The 21,336-nt window shown below is 34.8% G+C and overlaps 1 protein-coding gene across 1 annotated transcript; it reads left to right on the top strand.

Moving 5' to 3' along the window:
• The first annotated feature begins 1,975 nt into the window (after window positions 1-1,975).
• On the top strand, window positions 1,976-21,317 carry LOC105629114 (exocyst complex component SEC5A). The gene is made up of 21 exons (XM_012210631.4): window positions 1,976-2,487; window positions 6,913-7,064; window positions 7,430-7,521; window positions 9,106-9,300; window positions 9,489-9,616; window positions 9,704-9,862; window positions 10,733-10,837; window positions 11,065-11,139; window positions 11,468-11,605; window positions 11,703-11,876; window positions 13,411-13,554; window positions 15,802-15,928; window positions 16,002-16,212; window positions 16,913-17,028; window positions 17,113-17,335; window positions 17,893-17,983; window positions 19,496-19,573; window positions 19,683-19,739; window positions 19,870-20,019; window positions 20,558-20,770; window positions 20,910-21,317. The coding sequence occupies exons 1-21, from the start codon at window positions 2,095-2,097 to the stop codon at window positions 21,126-21,128; spliced, it is 3,240 nt and encodes a 1,079-aa protein (XP_012066021.1). The 5' UTR covers window positions 1,976-2,094; the 3' UTR covers window positions 21,129-21,317.
• Window positions 21,318-21,336: the final 19 nt, after the last annotated feature.

The following is a 21,336-nucleotide window of genomic DNA, read 5'->3' on the forward strand; positions in this document are numbered from 1 at the left end:
ATAATTTTTTTAGAGAATTAGTATTAAATTAAGAGTAATGTAGAAAATTTATTCAATAATTTATTATAAGAGTAATATATAAAAATTATTCAATAATTTATTGTAATTCAGACAAATTTAATGGTTTTGTTAAAATACGTGAACTTCCAAATATGACAAGTATTATGAAACAGATATACGTTTGTTCCAAATGCAATCTTTGAAACTGGTCTCCCGCTGCATAAGTTATTATGATAGAAATAAAACAAAAAAAAAAATTGTATATTTACTTGAAGGTCTTCATTCACTTGAATTAAGATCATATCCTGAAACAAAATTTTCTTGAAACTATAAATACCAATTTGAAGATAAAGAAAAAGAAGGTAATGTACAACCATAAAAAGCAAAAACTTTTTTAAAAAGTAAAGATAACTTAAATTCTTCTAAAACATGTTTCCTCTACTAAATATTGGTTAGATATGAAAGGAATAATCTCAGCTCAAATTCATAGAATTATTCATAAAATAATACCGAGTTCAAATAATACTGTGTTCAATTAAACTGGTTAGACTTTAGATTAAGTTAAAGTGTTTGATTAGGTTTCAAAAACATATCAATTATCCATATTCATATAAATATAAATTGAATAAGGGAAAATAATTATTTCGTCCATGAGGTTTGCCATAATTATTTAAGTAGTCATTGACATTTATATAAATATTTATAACATCCCTGAGATTCATTTCATCATATTATTTGATCATTCCGTTCAAAAAACACACATGTTTCTGTTAATTTTTAATAGAATGATCAAACTACCGTAAATCTTCTAATTAACATATCCTCATTTTCAACTCATTTGTTTTCCTTCTCATTCGCTCACAAAAATGGTACAAACAAATTCCATAGAGCTCAAAGCAGAATGAACAACATCTACTTGAACATCAAATGTTCATATATTTAATCTTTGTATTTGCATCCAATGCATTACTTGCTCAATAACCTCAGCAATTAATCCCAGAAACAGCAACCATATGCAAAATCTGCCAAAAAGAAGACCAATATAGCAAAACAAAAATTTATATAGCACATTTAGCTTTCTCTTATTCACTTGAAACTCGACACTACCATTAACAAATGCTCTTGTAAATTTTAAATCATAAATTATAAACTAAATTTAAAGTAATCACCTAATTTGATTTGAACTCAAAATTGAATAAACAAATTAGAAATTTAGAAATTTACCCAAAATTTAGATTAAAATTTCTAAATTTTGGTAAATTTAAAGGATTTAGGGTAGTTTAAAAGGAGGATATGTTAATTAGAGGATTTAAGGTAGTTTGGTCATTCTATTAAAAATTAACAGAAATATGTGTGTTTTTTAAATGGAAGGATCAAATAATATTACATAAGTGAATCTCAAGGATGTTATAAATATTTATATAAATGTCAGGGATTACTTAAATAATTATGACAAACCTCAGGGACGAAATAATGAAAACTTATAAAGGATAATTTCATCTTTTTCTGTCAAAAATTAACGGAAAAAATGTGTTTTTTGGATGGAATGACCAATTAATAAGATGGAAGTAAATCTCAGGGATGTTATAAATATTTGTATAAATGTCGAGAACTACTTAAATAATTATGGCAAACCTCAGGGACGAAATAATTATTTTCCCATTGAATAATTATTTGAATTGACCAATCAAAATATAGAAAAATAAGAAAAAAAAGGCTGGTGGAGAAAGATAATGCTTTAAACTTTCTTTTTCTATCAGCTTTCATATATATATTTTGGTAATGTTTTTTTTGTAAAATTACAAAAATAATTACAATTATATCATATTATACTCATTTTATTTCTTTATTTACTTTTTCTAAATTCCAATAGATCTGGTCTCTCCTCGTCCCTCTATTTCATATCCACGTGTCGATCATAATTTAACTCGCACTAAAAATCAATCGTACACCATAGCATAGACAAACCCCCTCCCTGCCTTCTGCTTCTCTCTGTTTATATCTTCATACATGAAAAAGCAAAGCACACATTAACACCAAATTATCAACCATAACTGCTCAGATCTAACCCCAAAACTTCGATTAATTACGAAAATGTCAAGCGACAGCGACGAAGATGAGCTTCTGCAGATGGCATTGAAGGAGCAAGCGCAACGCGATGTCAACTACCATAGACCAACATCTTCGTCGGCGTCCAATCAGCGGAAGCCTGTGGCCAATTTTGTACAGCCACCAAAGACAGGGGCAGGTGCTCCACCTAGACCAGGGGCGAGCGCGGCACAGCCGCTGAAGGCAAACAGGAAAGTTGTGGAGGATGACGATGATTCGGAGGTGGAAATGCTGAGTATATCGAGCGGAGATGAGGAGGTGATTAAGGATCGAGGAGCAGCGAGAGGGAGAGCTGGAGGAAGAGAGAAAGGAGGGGACGATGATAGACCGTGGGATGGAGAAGAGCCTGATTGCTGGAAAAGAGTTGATGAGGCTGAGGTATGGTTAATCTAGTCAGTTTTATGATTTAAATTATCAGGAGTTTCTTTTCTTTTCATAGATTTTGGAGAAATGGATAGGCAGGTATATGTATATACATGAAGCATAGAAATGCGTGCTTGCTTTATTTTTCTCTAAAATGTAGTTGACTAGATTACTGGAATTCAGTTTCTTCTTCTTCTGTTGGGTGGGCTTAGCTATGTATAATTGCTTATATAGTTGCTTTTCTGTTCTCTCTCTATCCTGATGTGGTTGGAAGGAGTAGACCCTAGGTGTTAAACTGGGATTGAAACTATTTTATTATTTAATTTATGCTCGGCTATCTTCTATTTATTGTTGCTGATCACATGTATAAGTCTTGTAATCTATACTTGAGAATTGAGTGTAAAGGGACTACAATTGTAATTAAGATTGATGGGAAGATTGAATTAACAATTTATTAATATGTTTTCCTCCCTCAATTGATTGAGTTTGAGGTGTGATTAGTGGCTTTTGGCGTAATGTTAAATGGCGTTGAATGATTTTCCATGATAAAAAAGACGGGAAATTATGCTTATGCTTATTTTAGGCAGATGAAGTTCAGTTTTTGTTATCTTGTCCTTGCTGTTGCTTTGTTTATTAATGGTTCATTAACATTTGAAGGAAATTGATGAGGAACGCCATCTGCTGACTTTTTATGAAAAATAAATAAAAATAATAGGATTAGATAAAAAGACAGATACTAGAAGAACTTAACTATTTTAACATAAAATTGTAATTTTAAATTGGATTGTTGTTTTCTCCTCCAGAGAATTGCCTTCATGTTTAGACAGTAGTGTATTTTTCAAGTATAATGCATGTAATTTACTCCTTCTGCCTCAAAATGATAGGACACTTTCTATTTTCATACAGATTAAGAAATATGGTTAAAGGACAATTTTATTCATATAACTTTCCTATTATGTCCATCTTAAATACTACATGCGAAATTATTATATTGGAATAATAAGTAAGATTTAACGAGGGTTATTGAAAATAAGAGAAATTTAATAAGGGTATAGCAGACAATTTAACGGCTAACTATAATGCAAAAAAGGAGAGTGAACTATATTTTGCGACAAACCAAAAATGAACGATGGATTATCTTTTTGCGACGGAGATAATATTTTAAAAGAAGTTTAGAGTTAGAATTTTTTTGCAAAATGACATGACATTATTAGTATGAGGCTGAGAGAGTGATCATTGGTTCCTCCCTTCTCCCTTTTAATCTTAACCATCTTGGTTGATTTTGCACATTGTTGATGGCGGCATTTATTAAATACTAGTTTAGAGATTAGCAATATACTTATATAATTATAAACTATAGCATACATGTTAAATTGATTGCAGTTGAGGCTTGAAGCTGTTAGTACAAATATGTTTTCTTTAGCTCATGGGACTTAGAATTCAACTGCTTAATGGGCATTGATGTAAATGGACAATTACCACGCCAGCAACAACACTTTTTATCAGTTATATGCATTTATTTGATTAAAATCTTTATGCAAAAAATTATTGCTTAAATCAGTTTTATTCATGAGATTGAAATAGCTATTGAGAACAATATGGACTATAGGTGGCAATGGGGTTAGGTTTTTGTATTGTTTCAAGTAGGTGTTAGTCATTCAATGCATCGACAGAGAGAGGGGGTGCCAAGGGTGGCCCCCTGCCTCTGAAGCCAATTTATTTATTTATTTTTAAATTGGCACTTAAATTTTTATCCTCTAAAATAGTGTGTTTCTTTAATTTTACCCCCAAACTTTCCCCCTAGTCCTTAATCCTGGCTCCGCACTGATTCAATGAGTCCCAACAGAAATTTATATCTGGCTATTTGGGCTGTTCATTACTGCCACATCAATTTACAAGTCAAATAAAATAGCTCAAACTTTCTTTTACAATGAAAAATGTCCATCATATGCTTTCCACGCAAGCATAAAATGTGTTGCAATGGAGCAATTAAAGTCGGTTAAAGCCAAAGCAATCAATCTTAGCATGATATATATATATATATATATATATATATACATGTAGTTTTCTTGAGTGTGGTTGAGCTATAAGTAGCTCAGAAGAAAATTGAGAGCTCCAATTTTGTTGAGAGTGGGTTTTGCTCTCGAGTGCAATTAATTTGGTTTAGTTAATTGCGATTGTCCTTTAGTGATAGTTGTAACACTGGGTCCTTCAGAGTAGTCGGTTAAATACTGGGTCCATTGAGAGTGGGTGTTACGCTCGGATATTTTACGCTAGGATCGAGAGAGGTGCTTGCTTCAATGTGGGTGGCTTAAACATTAGGTTTGTTGAGAGCATTTTTACTCTCACGTGATAGTAATTCTTTGGTGTCTATGTGACGGATATATAAATATTGTGGGATATTGAGTGGGGATTACTCTAGGAAAATTACAATATTTATATTTACTGTTTTATTTCCACGTAGTGAAAAAATTTAGTGCTATCCATGGACATAAGCAACTTTTGCTGAATCACATAAAACTTCTCTATCTCATTTATTTTTCTTAGCAATATTTGTTTTGGTTGTTTGATGAATAATTCTTTGGTGTTTATGCCACGAATATACAAATGTTGTAGGACATTGAGTGAGGATTATTCAAGGGAAATTACAAAATCTTGTATGTATTGTTTTATTCTTACGTAGTGAAAGAATTTAGTGCTATCTGTGGACGTAAGCAACTTTGGTTGAACCACGTAAAAGTCTCTGTCTTGTATATCTTTCTCAGCCGTATTTATTTTAGATCTTATTGAATTATTGATTGGTTGTTTGATTGTTGTGGATCCGCCATAAAAAAAAAAAAATCCTAAGAAGTGGTATAAGAGCCTTGTTGTTGCTATAAGGTTCAAAGTTTGGTGGAGATATAAAATTCAATAAGATGGCAAGTAGTTGATCACACTTCACAATAGAGAAGTTAGATGGGAAAATTAGTTTCACGCTTTGGCAAAGAAGAGTGCAAGATCTCATCATTCAACAAGGTCTAGCAAAGGTGTTGAAGGGAAAGGAGAAAGGAAAGCTTGAGAAAATGACTCATGTAGTATGGGAAGAGCTTACGAAAAGTTGCGGAAGCACAATACGGCTTTGCGTTCTTGATAACATTGTGAATAATGTTGTTGATGAAGATTATGTCATGGACATCTTAAAGAAGTTGGAAAAACTTTATAGTGCAAAAAGTTTGTCCAATAAGTTGCATGTAAAGCAGAATTGTATAGAATAAGGATGGCAGAGAGTGACAATCTGGTGGAGCATTTGGACGGGTTCAAAGGAATTTTTAAGTCAACTGCTAAAATTGATGTGAAGATTGAGGAAGAAGATAGGGCTCCACTGCTTCTACCTCCCCGACTCATATGAGAACTTTGTAGAGTTGTAGCTTGGTGAAAAGGACACTTGTCGATGGACTAAGCAAAGGAAGCTCTAGTGTCTAGCAACTCAGAGAAAAGAAAAGGCTATAGTTTGAGGATATGGTGAGGTGTTTATTGTTAATGGTATGAGTTGGTGAGCATGATCATCTAACAATGGTGGATCGCACAACATAGTAGGTATATATCTAGAGGCAGAAGTGGTATCCAATGTTACCTTCGAAAGAGTTTGGGCATATTAAAAGAGAGTATCAAAAGGAGAAGAAAGAGGTGGAGGATCACAACGCTGAGTGCGTTATGGTATTATGTGGGGATGAATCTACTCAGGATGAGTTTCTTTGACTCTTTCGGAGCGTGACTCAAAAAAATTTCATTTGCAGTGGAGGCAAATGAAATAGTCAAACATTTTTGGTGTTTTTTTCTCAAAAAAAAATCAAGTCAAGGTGGAGAATATCATTATTAATTGTGTTTTGCCATTTCTTGGGTCAATCCTCAAAATGCCAAGGCATTAATTGCTTGCTTAATTATTACTAGGTTGACTAGCTTACCCTGGCCACCTCTGAGAGTGAGACATTGTATTTTGTCTATGTAGAGATTGGATAGAAACGCTCAACCGGCAACTTGAATTAGTTTAAGTTTAAGACGGAATTTGTCATGACATTGTACTCCAAAATGATCACCAGTTAGACAAGTAGCTATTTCCATCTCTACTCCTAGTTGATTTATCAAGATTAAGAATTGAACTGGTTGCGGTTAAAAGAATTGTTGTGTCTCTGCACTTCTTGTGCAATTCATGGTTTCTGATTGATATTTGTTCATGTTTACTTTTCCGTCTCTGTTTCTTTTGTTTTTGTTTGATTCACGATGGAAAATAATTGGTAAATATAATAGTTATTGGTATAAACGTCTGAAAGTCATGTTATTCAAGATTTGTTGTCGATGTTTAATTCCATTTGATTAGACTTTAGAGTGCTCCATGTGTGAGCATGCTATCTTTTATTGGGAATTTCAAAATGATGTAATTAAATCATGCTCCTCCAACAGCTTGCTCGTAGGGTTCGTGAAATGCGAGAGACAAGAACAGCACCTGTGGCTCAAAAGTATGATCGAAAGCCTTCAGCAGTCGTTAGAAAGGGGCTTAACAATCTACAGTCCTTCCCTCGTGGTATGGAATGTGTAGATCCACTGGGTTTGGGGTAAGTTTCTAATTTTATAATTATTATCTTTGATTCCACACTTAGTTCTCCCCTGAATCTCTTAGATAAGAAAACTTTCTTACTATGTGGTAGCTTGTTTTGCAATTTTATTACGGCTTATACTTTTTGCTTGAATACTTGGCTCTTCTAGTCGACCACTTTAAGAAATTTTTTGCTTTCTTGACAAGGTTTATGTCATTTGTTATTTGAAAAGAAAACCTATTTTATGCTATCTGTCAGCAACTGTACTAATGTAATTGTGGCAGAACCATGGAATATTTTTCCTGGTTTGGTCTGAACTATGTGGTTAATAGTTCATCCCTGAACGTCACTTTTGCTAACCTGAATTTATGTTTGATTGACAGGATCATAGATAACAGAACATTAAGGTTGATTACAGCATCATTAGACAGCTCTCCTAGATCTGACAAAGCGTATCTTGATAATAACCTTCGTGGTAAATCTCTCTCTCTAATTTTGTTTTATTCAAAATATTCAGTGCGGTTTGGAACTCCATATCATGCATTGAGTAAACAACAAATTTTATTGCTATGCATTTTCATTCTGTTTTGGTTCACATGAACAACATTTTGACTGCAACCTGAACTTGCAAATATGTTGGTTATATCTACATATACATATACCCTTGTGACAGGAAGGCCAAGCTCTTAACCTGGCTTAATTTAACTTAACATGTTACATTTCATTGCTTTTCACTTAGTTATTCCAACTTAAGGGCATTTCATTCTTTTCTAAAATGCAATTTTCTGGCAATTGAAAGTGCACATTGGGACAAAAAAGTTGCTGGTTGTGGGTATAAATTAATGTTAATGTGCATGGATGTTGAGTGAAAAAACTTGGGGAATTTCAATCAAACCCAATAACTTTGATAAGAGGGACAAAATCTATTTTATTTTTCAAGCTAGCTAGTTAATGCCTAATATGTTACAAAAACATTTGATTAATAGAAAATCCATGTTTGGCAAAAACAAGGAATCATAGATTTTAGGAATTACATTGAAAAACAGATCAGGACTCAGATGAAATATTAGGGTATAAAAAGGAAAAAAAAATAAAGAAAAGAATCAACTATAACTGGGCGCTTTATAATATCTGATGAGAAGCTGACATACAATGTAAAAAAATTTTGATATTAAAAACATCTTCGAAGTGTTGGATATTAGAGCAATTACCAAGATGAATAGAACTTTGAGGAAGCTCCATTGATATTATTTGTGTGAATCCCTGGAAATCCATATATTAATAATTTATTCTTGCCTTCCTTGAGTCAGGTATAAAATATGGGGCTTTCCTTTTTGTGCCAGTCTTGGGTACCTTTGTTGCTTATGCAATCTCCATGATACTTTCATTTCAAAATTTTTTATTTTTGACGGGCAGGGTTGGATGCCCCTTGAAATCTCCTATTGTTTCACAATGTTAATGGATATAGAGAGAATTTTTTTAGTTCGGGAAATTAGCAAATAATTCTCTTATCTTAAGCTCCATCTCCAAGTGTCATTCTCTTAATTTGAGTTCTCAACCCGTGAGCACTCTTTGAATGATATGATTTGGAAAGTTCTATGGTAGAATTTGTGGGACCGGTGCAGGTGGGACAAGCCTTTGTGGTTTAGCTGGTGCTATAAACTGTATGAACAAATATTTTGATAGGTTAACAACAGTGCTGTCTCCTTGTTTCTTATTTCATTTTCTTGCTTAGATTGTTATTGAACATTATGACTCAATGTTGTGCTATGATATTTGTGTTAAAGAGGAAAATCACCATTTGTGATCCATAGATGTATTTTGTCATACCTTTAGGCATAGTATTCGTATCTTTAATTATAGGCTCGTTTTTCTCATGAAATTTTTAAATGAACTTCTATTTTTTATATTTTTCTTACTGTTTCTGAATGGTGATATTGAATCTAAACTTCTTTGAATTCTTCGTGGAGTTATGAAATTTATGGTGGCTGCTTGAACTTGGAGGGTACTTATGTTTGGACATCTTTGACTGACTTCATTTTTATACTTACATTTGCAGAGAAGTTGTTATATTTCTCTGAAAGGTTTGATGCAAAGCTGTTTCTGTCCCGAGTGCATCAAGATACCACTGCAGCAGACCTGGTGTCTGGAGCTCTTTCTTTAAAAACTGATCTCAAAGGGCGTACGCAACAGAGGAAACAATTGGTGAAAGACAACTTTGATTGCTTTGTCTCTTGCAAAACTACAATTGATGGTATGCAAACATCACATTCCTCATGGATTACTAGTTTTACTCTAGACTAATTATTGCAAGTGAGATGAAATTTTGGTTGACACCAAATTTTCTGGAGCATAGCTTTTGGGGTGCAGCTTTTATTAGATTTCTAGCTGGTAATGATATGCTACATGTTTCTGATATGGAAATGACTAATTTATTTACAGATATTCAATCAAAATTAAAACGCATTGAAGAAGACCCTGAAGGTTCTGGGACTTCTCATCTTTTCAATTGCATGCAAGGAGTAAGCTCACTTGCTAATCGTGCTTTTGAGCCTCTATTTGAGAGACAGGTTTGTAAGATTTAACATTTGAATTTGCATTGAAATATATACCTTTTGTTACGACATGGTTCAGGCTGGAGTTATTTCTATAAACAGGCTCAAGCTGAGAAGATCAGAGCTGTCCAAGGAATGCTTCAGAGGTTCAGAACACTATTTAACTTGCCAAGCACGATTCGTGGGAGCATTAGTAAGGGTGAATATGACTTGGCAGTAAGGGAATACAAAAAGGCGAAGTCAATTGCTCTGCCCTCTCATGTATGCAAGAGACAATACTGTTCTACTGTCATATTGTTACACTATGGTAGATAATTCAAGTGCAAGTAGTATATTATTGAAACTTTCCCTCTATATGCTTGTTACTCTCTCGATTTAGGCTACAAAACAAAATTGAAATTTTAATTTGCAAGCATTCACAATTTATGATTTCTCAATACAGAGAATATTTTCTATCATTATATGGAGCTTGTCTAATTAAATATTCATTATTCATGTATTTATAAATGCACTACTCTCATGGCTTAAATACTTCTGATATTTTATGGATTTTCACACATAAGCCAGGAAGGATTTGTGACTTTTTTCTTTTGGGTGATCTTTATGTTATTACCAAGCACGTGTGTAGCCTCCATCATTCTGTAACTTGATTTTGCAAAAACTGTTTAAGACAATCTGATACTAATATACTTTTGGTCTTGTGATTAGAGTTTTAGTGTCTTAGTAGGGGAGAGCTATAGAACGTGACCCAAATCTCCGCCTGAAATTGGAATAAAATGAGTTATGGAGTGTTTTGTATTAATTAAATGTTTAAACATGAAACATGCTGCTATCTACTCATCTCTTATCCCATAGTTGCATTTATCTGCTGGTTATCGAGGAACAAGCCCTTTGTTTTAGCCTCATTTCTTACTGAATGTTATACATCATTAAGTTACCTCATTTGGTATTATGGTCTGTAGATTCATAAGTGCTTTTCTCAGAAATGGCTCATTGTCCATCATATATTTCTCTAGCAGAAAGTGTTCAGTACTAGTTTCATTGATCTGTTGAATCATTTGGAGGACACGACTCATTTTCCTTTTCATTTATTTTGTTATTTTATGTGATTGTTGATTTGTGTCAATTTAGGTAAATATACTAAAACGTGTTCTTGAAGAGGTTGAAAAAGTGGTGCATGAGTTCAAAGGCACACTGTACAAATCAATGGAAGATCCTCAAATAGATCTAACAAATGTAAGTTTACTGCATGCCTTTTAATTATTTTCTATTTCAAGCATGATTACATTTAGCCTCTAGTTTGCTAATCTAAAAACTGCAATTGATGTAGTTCACCAGATATCCACTCAGCTATAAACTGTTAAGGAGATAATTGTTGCGTTAGCTGCCGCTCCAAGGAAATTAATTGTTTAGTTGTTCTTTTCTTCTTTATTGGCTATTGATAAATTTTGTGGTTCATCTAGCTTGAGAACACTGTGAGGCTGTTGTTGGAGTTGGAACCTGAATCAGATCCTGTATGGCATTATTTAAATGTACAGGTCAGTACATCTGTTACCATTACTTATGGAAACTGTCTCTGTAAGCAAATTAATGTACTTGTGTTGTTTTTAGAATAATAACAATTATTAGCTTATGTGATTTCAGCAATGAGACTTTAAAGTTTAATCAAGTAATGGATCCTTGTGCGAAGTTCTTTGCTTCTTTAAATATTACATTACTGGTTTATCTCTGATTCCACTTACCATTGATGCCAGTAGCAGCATGTGTACAAGACAAGAAATCCACTCATCTGAGCATTTACCATTTTTAAACACTTCCAATCATAATTGCAAAGTCAATTTGTTGAAGGTTTTTCCTCTGTGGCAGAATCATAGAATTCGAGGTTTACTTGAGAAATGCACCCTAGATCATGAAGCAAGAATGGAACATTTGCATAATGAGATGCGTGAACGAGCTCTCTCTGATGCAAGGTGGAGGCAAATTCAGCAAAATGTAAATCAATCTGTAAGTGCAAAAATTAGAGGTTATTATTATTTTTATACATAATTTATGTATTGGTGCTGGACAATGAGTATCTTACATTCTCTTTTATTACGTCCAGTCAGATGTTGATTATTCCTCTGTGACAGTAGACTCACAACCAATATACTTGGTTGGTGAAGAAGTTGACACTCTTAGAGGAAAATATATTCGAAGGTTAACTGCTGTACTGATCCATCACATACCAGCCTTCTGGAAAGTTGCACTTTCTGTTTTCAGTGGGAAATTTGCAAAGGTAATATGCATGTTGCCTCTCTTCCAGATATTTATATGTAAGTGCAGACTTTTTTGCACTCTCCAACCTCAGTAACCTTTTAAAAATAGGCAAACGTGTAGCAGAATGTTGTAATGAGTGACCCATTCTTTGCACAGGTTACAAATATATAGACTGATGGATTGTCAAATAAAATTATATATAGCAGTTCTTTTTCAATTTTAGATGAGTTTCTTACCTGTCAGGAACAGAAAATTTTTCACTGCTGATTGATTGCTCAGGGCTTCCTTCTTCATTTTCTCCTAATTTTTGGCGGTAATGGGGATCATGCAGTATCACCATCCCTTGTATAGGATTGGGAAATTCTAGGATGGGATCAGTTTGGAGTTGATGTGCAGATGTTTTCCTTCCCTTCTTACCTATGTTTACAAGAGAAAACTTAAGAGGTTGTTATAGATCGAACCCTTCAATCTCTAATTATCGGAACTCAAACTTTGGAGAAAAATGGTGCTTGATTCTTTCATTAACCAGTAACCTTTTAAACAACTGAAGGTAAAACTAATTAAATACTCGTCACAACAGAGCAACAAACTTAAGAATTATCCACTAATAAAAAACTGATGTCCAGATCTTAATCTACACATGGGAAAAACAAAAAAAACAAAAATGCTAAATACATCTACACCAACTAAGGCAGCACCAGAACATCCTTCAGTGGCTATGGAAGTCCTATAAACCTTTTATTGCATCCTTTCATTTGGGAATGTTTGATTGTGGTTTTAACATTTTCTCAAGTCTTTTTAATTTGATCAAGCATTTTGTCGATGTTGAGCTTATGATGGAAGAAGTAATCAAGGGGAAAAAAACTTGTTATGAGCCAGTAGAATATTCTCTCTTAAATTTAAACATCTCTGTTCTAGCTTATAGTTGGTTTGAAATGACTCAATATTCAGTATGGTGAACTATATTTCTGTTGATGTTCTTGATGTTATGGATTTCTCTTTTACCTCACTTGTAAATATTCTTTTCTTGTCTTTGTATGTTGGGTTGATTAGATTGTCATAAACCAGATTTTGGAGTTGAAATTTAGCATGGTGCTGACTGTGCCAAATGTAATGAAGAGCTTGCTGGTTTATCCAGATATTTTCTTGGTACACTGTGAGCTTCGAACAGCTGAAATTAGTGATGTTAACAGGCATCCTGAATTTTGTGATGCTCACCTTTAACAATCTTGTTTTCCTTAATCGTATGAAATTAATTGGAAATGGTGCTAGCACATTTGCATTGGGTTCTTCCTGCATTTTTGGAATTAGTGCTTGCTTTAACTGCTTTACTTTTGCATATATGCAGCACAGAGGGAAAAAAGGTAGTTTGGGGTACCTTTTTGTATTGATCAATGCTATGACATCCCTTCCTAGTTATTGAGCAAATTAATTGTATTGCTTTAGCTATCATTAAAATTCATTTTTCTGTGCGATATCACATATAAAATCAAGTCTTCTCTGTATAAGATAATTTCAGCATTATCTTTGATTGTGGAACTTAATTCTTTCAGTCTTCCCAAGTTTCTGCTGAATCAAATGCTAACACTTCAGCAAATAAAACCGAGGAAAAAGTTGGGGATGGCAGGTACTCGGCACATTCTCTTGATGAAGTTGCTGCAATGATTTGCAGTACTATATCTGCATATGAAATCAAGGTATTATGTAGTATGCATTTCTAAGTGTTGTACATGAAACTTTTTGTTTTTAAATTGGATAGAAATTTTTGTGGAGAATTTACGCTGACTGTTATGCTGTTGCAAAAGTGCTGTGTCATGGCCCCCACCTTGGTAGGTATTGTCCGCTTTGGGCCACGCAGGCCCGCACGGTTTTGTCCCTTGGGCCAGGCTTTTCAACCCACCCCAAAAGGCGCCTACCAGGTTAAGCTACCACCCCTCTTATGTACTGATCGTGAACTTTGTGCGTAGCCGATGTGGGATTTGCCTAAGGTGAGTGCACTGCCTCTCTGCAGCCACCGCTCACCCCCCCTTAGGGACTCAGCGCCCACGCTGAGGTTTGCCCCACCACCGGCCAGAGGAACAAGGCTTGGCTCTGATACCAAATGTCATGGCCCCCACCTTGGTAGGTATTGTCCGCTTTGGGCCACGCAGGCCCGCACGGTTTTGTCCCTTGGGCCAGGCTTTTCAACCCACCCCAAAAGGCGCCTACCAAGTTAAGCTACCACCCCTCTTATGTACTGATCGTGAACCTTGTGCGTAGCCGATGTGGGATTTGCCGATGTGGCTGCAGAGAGGCAGTGCACTCACCTTAGGCAAATCCCACATCGGCTACGCACAAGGTTCACGATCAGTACATAAGAGGGGTGGTAGCTTAACCTGGTAGGCGCCTTTTGGGGTGGGTTGAAAAGCCTGGCCCAAGGGACAAAACCGTGCGGGCCTGCGTGGCCCAAAGCGGACAATACCTACCAAGGTGGGCTGACCATGACATTTGGTATCAGAGCCAAGCCTTGTTCCTCTGGCCGGTGGTGGGGCAAACCTCAGCGTGGGCGCTGAGTCCCTAAGGGGGGGTGAGCGGTGGCTGCAGAGAGGCAGTGCACTCACCTTAGGCAAATCCCACATCGGCTATGCACAAGGTTCACGATCAGTACATAAGAGGGGTGGTAGCTTAACCTGGTAGGCGCCTTTTGGGGTGGGTTGAAAAGCCTGGCCCAAGGGACAAAACCGTGCGGGCCTGCGTGGCCCAAAGCGGACAATACCTACCAAGGTGGGCTGACCATGACATGCTGATTTGAGAATACCTTTATAAAATATTTATAGTGATGTTTTTTATGAAAATTGTTCATTTCACGAATAAAATGATAAGTCAGAAGTGCCAAGTTGGTATCAGCATCTGATGCTCCTTGTAACTGTATGCGCAAATGCATTAGCATGCAGACACACCTTAATTTTTTTTTTTTTTTTTTTTTTTTTCATTGATGTTGGTTGGGTTAAGATTGAGTATGGTATTGTGTGGTGGACTCCAATACATGAGTGCATATTTGGCAGACCGTAATAGATCATTAACAACATGTAATAGGATAAGATTTCAGAGCATCATTCTGTTATTTTATTATATGCAAATTACATTCTTCCAAATATGTGATGGCCAAAAAAGAATGTTCATCTGTTATCTTTAATTTTTAGCAATGATGGCTTGAAGCTTGTATTTTGGAGCATAAGTCAAGCACTAATTATGAAATTAATAGAGAAATTTTTATCTTAATCAAAAGCTTTAATCTTAACAACTTTCCAAATCCACTACCATTCAACCATACAAATAACCCAACTTTATTCGGTCTCAAATTCGTAAAATGTCCTTAATGAAAGTGCATAAATGAAGTTCTACAGAATCACTATCCTTGATTTTGTCCTACACTGTTGATAAACCAATCCTAAATTTTTGAGGTGCCAGTTATTTATTGGTGAAGATGATTAAAGATGCAAGTAACAGGTTCTGGTCCAAACTATATTCCCCAATTTGATTGCACACAAGGGCAAGAAGTTGGTATTATGATATATCCAGGGCTTATGTGAATTTGTATCTTTATTGCAGATATCATGTAGGCTTTCACGTTCGTCCTTGTTTATGAAAACGAATATGCATTTTTCAATTGTGCTTGTTTGAGGCAAAAAATATCGTAAAAGTTGTACATGTGTCCAGCCAAAACTTTTTCTGTTAATGGATGTTGTAGAACCTCTTTTTTCTTTATTTTGTGAGACTTTTTTTCCCTGTTAAATCCTCCAGTATCTCATTGACAATCAGTTGTCCCATCTGGGTGATGTCATTGTTTTTGATATTCCAATCTAAATTTGTGTCAGTATGCCTTAAAGTGCAGCTGTCATGGCTAGTGCTTTGAATCTTCCACTGTTTATTGCATGTACCAAACTAGTTCATTGCCAGTGCAGGTTCAAAATGCATTCCGTGATCTTGAAGAATCAAATATTCTTCGGTCTTACATGAGTGACGCCATAAAGGAAATATCCAAAGTCTGTCAAGCTTTTGAAGCAAAAGAATCAGCCCCACCTATTGCTGGTGCGTAACCTCTTACTGAAGCTACCTAATTTTGTTCTGTAAATTCAGAGTATTTACTACTTGTATGTTACAGTCATGGCACTCCGAACGCTTCAAGCAGAGATTACAAAGATTTATATATTCAGGCTTTGCTCATGGATGCGAGCTACAACAGAGGAGATATCAAAAGAAGAAACATGGGTTCCTGTATCTGTTCTTGAAAGGAATAAATCTCCATACACAATCTCTTTCTTGCCTCTAGTATTCCGCTCAGTTATAGCCTCAGCGATGGATCAGATCAGCTTGTAAGTCACTAGAGCTTACCAGTACAAACATTAGCAATGAATACTATAATCGATGATTACTGAAGTTCGAGCTTAGAGAACTTGCCTATGATTTTAGGTTTGCTAGCTTCCCTGATTACAAAGTGAGGATGGGAGGTCACTACCGTCTTTATTGACTCAAAGCATTGATGTTAATACTGATTCTCTCATGTTCAGAGAAGGAAAATTTGACACCCTTTATAGAACATGATTGCACATCAATTATAACTCATGCTTCTTCAGCATCGTGGATCATTGTATCATGGCCATGATATTTATTATCAATATTCCAAAAACAAAATCTTTGACATGGTTGCACATTGTTTCTGAATGCTACAGCCACACTATCTATTAATTTTTGTAATATTCAGTGTTTTATTTTATGAACCAATATGATGGTAGCAGATTTGTGGATTTCTGCAACTGATCTTTTGCCCTTCTGATTTCCCCTTCTTCATTGATCTGAATTCTCTCTCTTTTAACTCTTCTTTTCCCAAATGGATGACTTTTTGGTTGTGAGGACTTTATGTATTTGGCTGGAGAGTGAAGATAGGACTTTTAGGGATCAGGTTCAGGATAAATTTGTTTCTTTGGCCGTGTTATGGATTTTCTTTCATCTGCAAAAAAGGTTGCTGTCTGCCAATGTACTTTCTAAATTGTTTTCTTATGTGTTCTTCTACAGGATGATTCAGTCCTTAAAGAGTGAAGGAAGAAAGTCGGAAGAATTGTTTATGCAAATTCAAGAAATTCAAGAATCAGTTAGACTTGCCTTCTTCAATTGTTTCCTAGATTTTGCTGGTACAATAGATAAGTAATTTCCAATTTGGTGTTTGGACTTGAAAACATGGTTTATGATGCCTTGATTCTATGTTCACTAATCAGCTCATTTGGAACAAATTGGGAGTGAGCTAGCTGAAAACAGATCAAGTCTGCATCTACAAAATGGATTTATTCATGAATCAGAGGATAGACTATCTAATCTCCCTGGAAGTATTGTTGATTCACATCAACAATTGCTGATGGTGTTAAGTAATATTGGATACTGCAAAGACGAGCTTTCTCATGAGTTATACAACAAGTATAAAAATATTTGGCAGCAGTCTAGGTATGTAGTCAGCTCTTTGCCAACTCTTTGTCAGTGAGCAGTATAAAAAATACCATTGGATTCTTTGGCAGTGACTTCAGATGTAAATAGTTGATTTTATGAATGCTAGCGGATAACCTATTCATGGCCAAAGTTGAAGGAATCTAATTGGGTCATTATTATCGTATACTTGCCTAGTAAAAGTTGACCCAAGTCATGGCTCATGAACAACTGAGAATTGACATGATTTCCCCAAATTCAATTCTGTATTTAGCATAACTATATATGCATATTGTAGAGCAAGTGTAATACGGGAATAAAGAGTTATGCCTTGTGAATTTGCTATATTGGTTCTCAAGGAATGTGTTTTTTCAATAGTTATGCCAACCAACTCATCTGTTTTTTCATTAGTTATGCCAACTAACTCGTAGGTTTATCTTTTTCACATTTTTTGTTGGCTTCTGAGATACATTAGTTTGTATTGCATTTTCTATTTGTTCAGACATTTATTAATATATGTGTGTGTATGCATGTGCTTATGGCTGTCATTAATGTGCTATCTTGTTTACGTAATTCAGGGACAAAGATGAGAACAGCGACGTACAAGATCTAGTGATATCCTTCTCTGGCATGGAAGAAAAGGTTCTTGAACAGTATACTTTTGCAAAGGTATAGTATGACACCTTTCTCTAATTTTGGTAGTATCTCAGATGCATATATGTAGCTAATGCTACGGTGAAGATGATGGTTTGGAGATGGTTCCTTTTTAAATATCCTGTTGTTCTTTCACTGGTCTATTATTAAATTTTAGTCCGACTGTATCATGTTTTTCCTGACCTAAGTTCCTGCAGTCAAAACAGGCTTAGTGTACACCAAGAACCCAGACTGTTAGTGTATACTAAGGCTGTGTTCGGCAACAACTAGCTAAACACTATTTTTTATAGTATTCAGTAACATAGTGTTTGAACTAGACTTTAGAAGTTAAGGTGGCGTTTTATTAAAAGTTAACCCATGTAACGTTTAGCTTTTAGTGTTTTATGAAAAACTACTAAAACAGCTAACAGTTGAACGTTACTAACAACTACCAAAATAATTAATTTTGCTGAATAGACCCTATGACTTCATTTGTTTCTGGAAAATAAGTTTTTGATGTTGGAGGTGCTCAAAAAAAACAGTCAAGTGAAAATATTTTCTTGGTTAGATAGTACTAAGCCGTTGTGAAGGAAAATGATATCTTTTGTAAGGAAAATATTTTTCAAACTTTGATAAATATATTTAACCAGAAAGGAGCTTATAAAAATACACTTATTAATCCATCAATCACCAATAGACACCATGGCTGACCACTGTTGACTGATACTAGTTATCGGCAACCTCTGACCTTAGGCAACCACCATAGTTTATAATTTTTATGTATTTTTTTTTCTCATATTTAATAATAAATTTTTAAAAATATAAAACTTTTATAGTTATAATTAATTGTTAAAATTTCAAAAGATTAAGAAAATCATTAAATAATCTCAACTCTAGAAAAAAGTAGTTGTAATTAACTAAATTATTTTTTTGTCAATTCTCTAAATGATTAATGCTTATTTAGTGATATACCAAGACACGAGTAAAATTGGAAAAAAAAAAAAATGGTTCCTTAATTTTCTAAAATGATCCAGGGTGGGAAAAGGAAGTTTCGAAATTGTGATAATTTTAATGGGATGGAGAATAATATTTTTTAACTAATTTTCAATATTACAACCAAACAATAGAAAGTGAGTTATTTGGGAAATATTCTCCAGATGCCAGTTATTTAAAAAAAAACAAACAGAGACTTAAACAGACATGAGAAGTTGTAAATATTAATATATTAGACATGAGAAGAATTCTTATTAATTTGGAAATGGCTTTTTTGTGGCATAAACTATAAGAGTTTAAATCAAATTAGAGTCTGCTAAGATCTGAAGAACCATATTATGGGGGAGCTGGGTGTTTTATCTGCGATCTGCAACTTCTGAACTATCGTCAAATATGTAATAACTTGTTGGCTGTATAATTTTTCACAACAATCAATCTGGGTAGTCCAAGAATCTTTTCATACTCAACAATTTGTGAGTCAGGCCAACAAAAGTATTTATCTGACTATTTATTCATTATAAGATCATGATTAAGAACTTTGTGTCTTTCTGCCAGGCCAATATGATCAGAACAGCCACCGTAAACTATTTACTGAACTCTGGCATTCAGTGGGGATCAGTGCCTGCAGTCAAAGTAACATTTTAACGATTTCATAATTGATTATTTTATTATTATTGTTTCCAAAAACACTGTGCCGAACATAGTTTTAGATTGGATGGTATTATGAAATATTTCTTTTCAGGGTGTGCGTGATGCTGCTGTGGAGTTATTGCACACTCTAGTAGCTGTGCACTCAGAGGTACATCATGCGTATGCTAATGAAATCAGGACTGCTTGAATGTGATAACAATATCATGTCTTACATCTTCATATGAGTGATAGTTATGCATCTTCTCTATTATCATTTAAAAAAAAAATCGTCATTTCAGGTCTTTGCTGGTGCTAAGCCTCTGTTGGATAAGACACTTGGCATACTTGTGGAAGGTCTAATTGATACTTTTCTGAGCCTTTTCCATGAAAACAAAAGCAAAGATCTGAGGTCACTAGATGCAAATGGTTTTTGTCAGCTCATGCTCGAGGTAGAGTATATTGTTTTTCTTTCCTTGGTAATGAATTATAGAATTCAGGTGCTTATTTGCAAATCAAACTCGCGTCCTAATACATACAATTGTTTCTATTTCTTGCTGTATGAATTTGCTTCCAAGATCCCCTAACTTGAATGATTGAAAACATTTGGGAAAACTGATAGTTTTATTTAACTTTAGTAAGTAAACATTTTGAAAATCTTCGTGAGACCAATATTTGTTTGTAATTCTGTAATATTAAAACATGTTGAAGCATGTCACTTGGAAGAAAATATTACACTGCTCTATCCACAAAGGGCGCAGAAAAGGAAACAATTTAGTGGATGTCACACACAGGAAAACATATAAAAATATCCAAGACCAAAACATTTGTAGTTGACATTCAGTAGATTCTTATTAAGAGAATAGATCAGATTTATTTGCTTCATCTGAAGGCTGCAGCAATGCACCAAAATATTTTCATCTGTACAGTTGAATAATTTAATTTCGTAATTGCACAAATAATTTAGTTTCCATAATGTGTTTTCTGCAGCTTGAATATTTTGAAACTATATTAAATCCATATTTCACACATGATGCAAGGGAGTCTCTCAAGTCCTTGCAAGGTGTGCTGTTAGAGAAGGCAACTGAACATGTCACTGAAGCTGCAGAAAATCCAGGTCATCAACGGAGATCAACTCGTGGGAGCGAGGATGCACTTGATGACAGGCAGCAGGGCATGACTGTGTCTCCAGATGACCTAATTGTAAGAATCAAATTCCTTGTCGGTCAGATAATATGCTTAGTCTATATGCTTAGAATTAATAGCACCAGCCGTAATCATACAAATAGAAAGTTATAATTGTGTTATCACCTATTCTTTTAATGTTCTCTCTGCATTTCAGGCTCTTGCTCAGCAGTGTAGCGCTGAGTTGCTTCAAGCAGAACTTGAGAGAACTCGAATTAATACAGCATGCTTTGTCGAGTCAATTCCCTTGGACTCGGTGCCAGAATCAGCAAAAGCTGCTTACGGTTTCCGAGGATCATTGGATTCTCCCAGCAAAAACTATAGAGGTGCACAAGCAATGGGATCCCCAGGTTTTGCCAGACAGAGGCGTCGATGATTTAGGAAATTACAGTTTTGTTTCATAATTTTTCCCCAATGTGTATGTGCAGTTGTTGTATCGTATAGTTGTGGTAGATCCAATTGAATGAAATCCATATTCTTTCCATTGTAAGTTCCATTTGAGCTCGTCTCCAATTATCCTTCTTACTGATTAGTGTTAATAAACTGCCCATATATATTTTTTTAATTTATGATTTTTGACTCTG

The sequence above is a fragment of the Jatropha curcas genome, chromosome 9 (genome assembly GCF_041381405.1).
Source record: "Jatropha curcas cultivar XTBG-Jc1 chromosome 9, XTBG_Jcur_1.0, whole genome shotgun sequence".
Classification (NCBI taxonomy): Eukaryota; Viridiplantae; Streptophyta; class Magnoliopsida; order Malpighiales; family Euphorbiaceae; genus Jatropha; species Jatropha curcas.